General features: G+C 40.1%; 1 protein-coding gene across 1 annotated transcript; it reads right to left on the bottom strand.

Annotated features, from left to right (window-relative positions):
- Window positions 1-119: 119 nt before the first annotated feature.
- LOC117942195 (sodium- and chloride-dependent GABA transporter 2-like) lies at window positions 120-6,269 on the bottom strand. Its single transcript, XM_034867536.1, has 14 exons — window positions 6,087-6,269; window positions 5,872-6,006; window positions 4,969-5,109; window positions 4,339-4,426; window positions 4,104-4,236; window positions 3,891-4,025; window positions 3,712-3,815; window positions 3,440-3,564; window positions 2,619-2,731; window positions 2,404-2,541; window positions 1,790-1,892; window positions 1,288-1,388; window positions 976-1,146; window positions 120-266 (listed from the first exon to the last, which is right to left on the bottom strand). The coding sequence occupies exons 1-14, from the start codon at window positions 6,244-6,246 to the stop codon at window positions 162-164; spliced, it is 1,752 nt and encodes a 583-aa protein (XP_034723427.1). The 5' UTR covers window positions 6,247-6,269; the 3' UTR covers window positions 120-161.
- Between the last annotated feature and the right edge of the window lie 8 nt (window positions 6,270-6,277).

Raw genomic sequence — 6,277 nt, forward strand, 5'->3', positions numbered from 1 at the left:
CATGAAAAATCTAAAGTCAGTAAGACAAGATTTGCATGTCTTTGACCTTTGGATTCTAAATTAAGAGAAGTAAAGGAAGTAATATCACAATCATCAGTAGCCAACCCGCTGTAGTTGTAAAAAATAATACAGGAAGAAAGAGTTTAGCATCATGTAATGTTTCATATCAACAGGTGTTGTAGATTTCCCCCTTCAATGTGCAGCTCAGTTTCTCTCTTTTGGGTCAGTGAGCAGTCGGGGTCAGGTCGACACAGATGATGGAAACGCTAAGAAAATGAAAGAAATATTCATCAATAATTTGTGGTAAGTATTTTAAACAAGAGCTCAATCACATTGTTTTGAGGTGGTTGCATGTGTGTTACTTGCATCGTCTAATCACTAATACTGCACGTTGGCAGTTAGATTCTTTATTATGGCAGAAACCAAGGAGAATGTTTTTTGCACACTGGAAATCAACATTATTCTTTGATTATTAAACCGAAACAGTTCACACTTTTATAGACCCTTACTCCAACATCACAATAAAAATAATAATAATCGTAATAATAAAACTAAAAACTACATCTCATCTTGTAGATGAAATCTGAAACGCGACTTCTCTGTAGAATTCTTTTGGCATTTCATAGGAAGCTTGAGTCATTTTGCCGGGCTTCTTGAAGAGTATGGGTATATGGGAAAATCTGTTTGACTTTTTTTTTTTAAAGATTATCATTGAGGCCTTTATTTTCATAGGACAGATGAAGACATGAAAGGGAAGAGAGAGGAGGAATGGCATGCAGCAAAGGTCCGCAGGTTGAACCTCCGGCCACTGCGTCGAGGAGTAACCTCTATATGTGCACACTCTACCAGGTGAGCTACCTAGGCGCCCGCTGTTTTACTTTTTATTGGCACATAACCAATGCACTCATTATAAAAAAATATACACCATGCCATTTGTTTAATTCATTATGACAATCAATTACACAGTTTAGCCACCTGAGTGAGGTTCCCAGTCCCAGTTCCCAGTTTATACAGCGCCCATCCCGGCACTAGCAGAATAGAGGAGAGGGCCATGAGCCAGCCCAACACGTATGTCCAGGCTGGGTACACATACCAGCGGTTAAAGGTCAGAGGCTGGTACTCAACTAAAGAACATATAAAAGAGCCCTGAGAAAACATTAAAAAGGAGATTCAGTATTTGTCTGGACATTTCGGTATAGAAATGTTATCAAAAATCCAAAGGATAGGCTACAGTAAAGTGCAAAGATTGTGGGATAATTCATTGTGTAACACGGTAAGCAGACTCACCAGTGAGACCAATGGGGTGAGGTAAAGCCAGCAGATTTTAAAGAAAGGGTTGGGCTGCACACCTGTCATGTCCTTGATGATGCCAAACAACCTCTCTGCCCCTTTATAGGAGATGAGGTTGTATGATAATTAGGTCTATATAATGACCAGATCAGACAAGATATGTGTGAATGAAGATGCAATTTAAAGGGAAACTTCACTCATGTGTACATCAAAGGTCAGTTTACTGGTAGTTAGGGACACTACTCGGCCCATGAAAACAGTTATACAGTATCACCTGTGGTTCTGGATAAGCTTTGTCAAGTCTGACAAAATAACCTAAATTATGCCATCAGGTTTTTGAAGCAATATGGGGAAATGTACAAACCAGCACATTATAAACACAAGGTACTAAAGTCAAGATATCTTTTTCTTTTTTTTATCATGTCCTTTATGAGTTCTCGAATTTATTTAGGTCCAATATTAAATTGCTGGAGTACTTATTTAAAAATTGCATACCTACCAAATACCCATCCCAGCGCCAAAGTTTCAAACACACAAAGAAATAGGATGCAGGCTCCGTTGCAGGCGTAGTAGTCAAACATCTGGAACACATACATTCCTCCCTGGAAAAAACAGCAAAGACGTTTTAGACATGGGTTTATTTATTTTACTTTATATGTCAACCTAAGATGCATGGAAGCCTATTCCTGGCACTTTTTTATCACCTTATTACTCTATATCAACTTATATTGTATGTTGTAATAATTTAAATCTCTTAAGATGAAAGCATCTTGTTTTGATAAAACAAAGTCATGGCATGATGATTGAGCATTACGGCCCTTTGCCGGCATCTGCTGACAGAATGCTAAACAGCAAACGCTTTCATGCAAGTCACAGACACAGAACAAACACAGGGGAGCTTTGCGGGCAAAGGGATGGTGGGTGACCCCTCGGCTCAGTTGTGTGTTTGAATGTGGATTTAGAAACACCCCCTCCCTTTGAAAGCAGGTTTCACCATCGCACAGGTCAGTTTATATGCAGATGTATATTGATTTTGTTATAGCCTATATACTCTGCCAATGTAGATTAGTAAAAAGGAAATGTAACAATGTAACTGACCCCAAAAATACTGACCTCAGTGATCATGACCAGCTGAGAGAAGAAGCATATGAAGCAGAAGAGAAGGAGCAGGCCTTCCCGCCGGCCTGCCCTGCGCATAACTGTGGGAAACAAATCTATGATGGATGTCATCACCACCTCCATGGCAACAAACTGTACAGAGAAAAGACGAGACAGAATAAGTACATTTCCATGTGTGAAATTGTTCTTCCACAAAGAGTTCATCTTACTTGTGTGTCCAGACCCAAGAGAATGAGCATTACAAAGAAACAGATGGACCACAGTTGGGGAAGAGGCATCATGGCTACAGCCTGAGGGTATGCAATGAACGCCAAGCCTGGACCTGGAAAACACCAATGCTAGACTTGTCACCATCTACAGCTTGGTAAATAGTAAATAATTGGGTAGGGAAGAGAAGAGACCAGACATGAGAATGAGCAAAATGAGCACAGTTAAGGCCTGGCTTTGAGGACATGGTTGAAAATGAATGTGTGTGTGTGCACTATAGGTTTTTGTACAGTATGAGTAAGCAGACTCTAGCTTGGGGCTGAGTGGACCCTCCTCCTTTGGCACGCTTTGGAGGAGGGTCTGGCAAAGCAAGACTGGTTATGTGAATGTGCTTGTCGTCTCTAAAGTTGTCCTCAAGATGGCAGCAAAGATTATACCCATTGTGAACTAGTGGTGGAAGAAGTACTTGGCAGTCTGAAGAAGCATAAAGTAACAAAAATGGATTTACACAAGTTTAGTACAACAAATAGCATACCTAAGTTTTAAGTATATCACTTACTTTCCTCCATGGTTGTGGACTAGCCTTGAGTGTAGGAGGTGTGCATCTCATACTACTGTATTATAATAAAATGTGGTTAAAAAAATGTCAAATATTATTTATCTGAGGCAAAGGGTTTGTATTGGTGTTGTTTTTTTTAAAGAAAAAGAAAAAAAAGAAACATCTGAGGCTGTAAAAAGGTGCCACAATGATGTAAAACTCTTGAAAATGGGCACAGGAAGACAAGGTTACACAGTTCTGAATATCTGTGGTGGCTTGCATTACCTGACTCTGCCACTTCTGCTATGGGGACACCTTGCTCATGAGCCATGAATCCCAGTACAGAGAAGACTGCAAACCCAGCCACCACACTGGTACAACTGTTCAGCAAACACAGCCACAGACTGTCTCTGCAAAACACAAAAAACATTTGCACACTATATGAATTCCTAGCAACATTGAATATTCTTTGATATGTTATTGTGTAGCTCTTGTCCCATGGCTCATCTGCTTGAAGAGTTGAGCATCCCGCTCAGTCACACATTGACAATACTTACTTATAGCAGTTGTTGTTGTAGGTGTTGTAGCTGCCTAGCACAGTTAAGGAGCCCACACCCACACTGTATGAGAAGAAGATCTGAGCCCCAGCCTCCATCCAAACCTGTTCCATAAAAGCAACAGTTAGAAAATCTGTCCATCAAGTCTCCACTGTCACAGTGTATCATGAAGCTCTTACCTGTGGGTCTGTGAGTCGTGAAAGTTCAGGCAGAAGATAATACAGTACTCCTTGTAGAGCCCCAGGGAGAGAGAGTCCACGGATCAAAAGAATTACCAACATCACATAGGGGAAGGTAGCAGTAAAGTACACCACCTTGGAAAAAAAGTTGTTAAAAGCATATAGAAATATACAGTATACAATTTACCATAGTATTAGGGCTTACATAAATACCTTTCCTGTAGACTTGACCCCTTTCCAAATACAAAAGTAGCAGACGATCCACATTGCAATGAGGCACAACAGCACCTCCCACCTGATGCTGCCTATTTCCTCAATCCCCCCTGAGATACCCAGCACTCGTCGTCTAGAAGGGAAAAAGATGAACACAAATGTTTTATTGAGACTCATTAGTACTCCTATTGGCATATTTAAAAGAACTTTTGTTAGTTCATCCAAATCAACATACTCCCAGAACTCTGTGGCAGCAGAGGTTGAGTTTGTCTGGTTTGTCCAATCAAAGGTTTTGTTTTGTGTTGAAAAGTCTACGCAGTCATCTGAAAGGATGGTGAGAAAAATTAAATTTATAATCACAAAACAGATGTAGGTCTTCTTTGGCTCTATAGGGGCCACAGGACTGTGGAGACACATCTGACAATGCGAGACCAGGGGATGGTTTCCATAGTGAAAGAAAAAATGATTCTTGCTTTGGACTTGAGACTTCAAATGTTTAACAAAAAGCCTGCATTGCAAGCTATTGGTGTGGAGTTTAAAATTAGGTTTTTTTTTTTTTTAGGTATTTACCAGGCAGGGAGGGTTTAATAAAAGACATTGTGCAGTTACATTGTGGGAAATGTAGGATCCAGTGTGCCTCAAACTTGACCCATATTAGGGGGTAAAAGTCAGGACACCTCTGCCTATGTGGCATTCATTTTAAATCTGTCTCTCACAAGTCCCCAGAATTTGTGGAACAGAAAACTAACATTTAATTGGCATAAAACTCACTGACATGTTGATACTTGACATTATGACATCATATGTATGCAGATGTTAGTATTTTGTTAGTCCACCTCATGACATGTGACAGTTTCCATTTTACCTGTGTTCCAGTAATTGTTGCAGCTGGCCCAGGGAAGCTGGGAGCTGAAGGAGAACACCAGATAGAGCAATGCCCAGGCCAGAATAATGATGTAGGTCATACAGCTGTAGAGCAGGATCAGCTGCCCACCGTAGCCGATACCTGCGGGGCCACAGTTGTGTTAGAGACAAACATTACAAAAATCTTATACATATATCCATTACCAAGGGTCAGGCTGACCAATTGAATGAATAAAACTGCTTCCTCACGCTGAAGACAAATTTTCCCTCAACATAAATATAGGTCTATGTAAAAAAGTAAAAAGATCTAATTAAAAAGCAAAGTAAAATATAAACACTACACAATCATTCATTTTTAGTCAAACTACTATGGAAATGACAACAAAAAAACAGGAGACAGGAGACAGTATGACTTCTCTAGTATGAAATGCCATTTGATTTAATATTTTACCTGCAGGTTTGTAGCTGATATTATCATAAACATCAACAATCCTTCGTAAACCTTTTTTTATTTTTTCAAATATGCAGTCCTACAAACAGACTTTTAGTTTCACTTTAAAATAAACATTCTGCAACATTTCAAGGGCAGTGTGTATGTTTTTAATATAATACATTACATTTACATTACTTGTTTCCCCTTGGGATAAGGCTCACAGAGACCATGCATTTTTTTTAGCTTGTCAATGTTTGCCCTGTACTGATGTCCGTGACAGAGCTTGGATATGGAGGTAATTGCTCAATTGCTCCATTCAGTTATAGAGTGGGTAATGTGTTACTGCCTCAATGAAACACTGAACTACCTTAACTGAAAAAATAAACTTTCCCACAACGGTAAAAGAGCCAGTATTGAAGCTACTTTCTACACATAGTCATTCAATGTACAATAGAGTCCTAAACCACGTACCTTCTGCCAGTGGACATAGCTTCCTCCAGCAGGTGATGCCCCCCGCCTGGGTGTACTGGCCTATAGTCGTCTCCAGCAGGAACAGGGGTAACCCACATGTCACCACAAATATCAGATACGGCACCAGGAATGCACCTGCATTTGCAAAGTATACAACAATAAATACATGTACTTCAGATTTTAGATAACATTTAAGGGACTTTGTATTTGCTTACCCCCTCCATTTTTGTAGCAGAGGTAGGGAAACCTCCACACGTTGCCCAGGCCAACAACATTTCCTGCCACAGCCAAGAGAAACTCCACCTTACTGCCCCAGTGTCCTCTCTCCTCCACTTTAGAAGCATCTTGTTGTGTTACACCTTTTTTATTCAACATTCCCAAAATCTTAGTCTCAGCCAAGTTGTCT

The sequence above is a fragment of the Etheostoma cragini genome, chromosome 3 (genome assembly GCF_013103735.1).
Source record: "Etheostoma cragini isolate CJK2018 chromosome 3, CSU_Ecrag_1.0, whole genome shotgun sequence".
In the NCBI taxonomy this organism is placed as follows: domain Eukaryota; kingdom Metazoa; phylum Chordata; class Actinopteri; order Perciformes; family Percidae; genus Etheostoma; species Etheostoma cragini.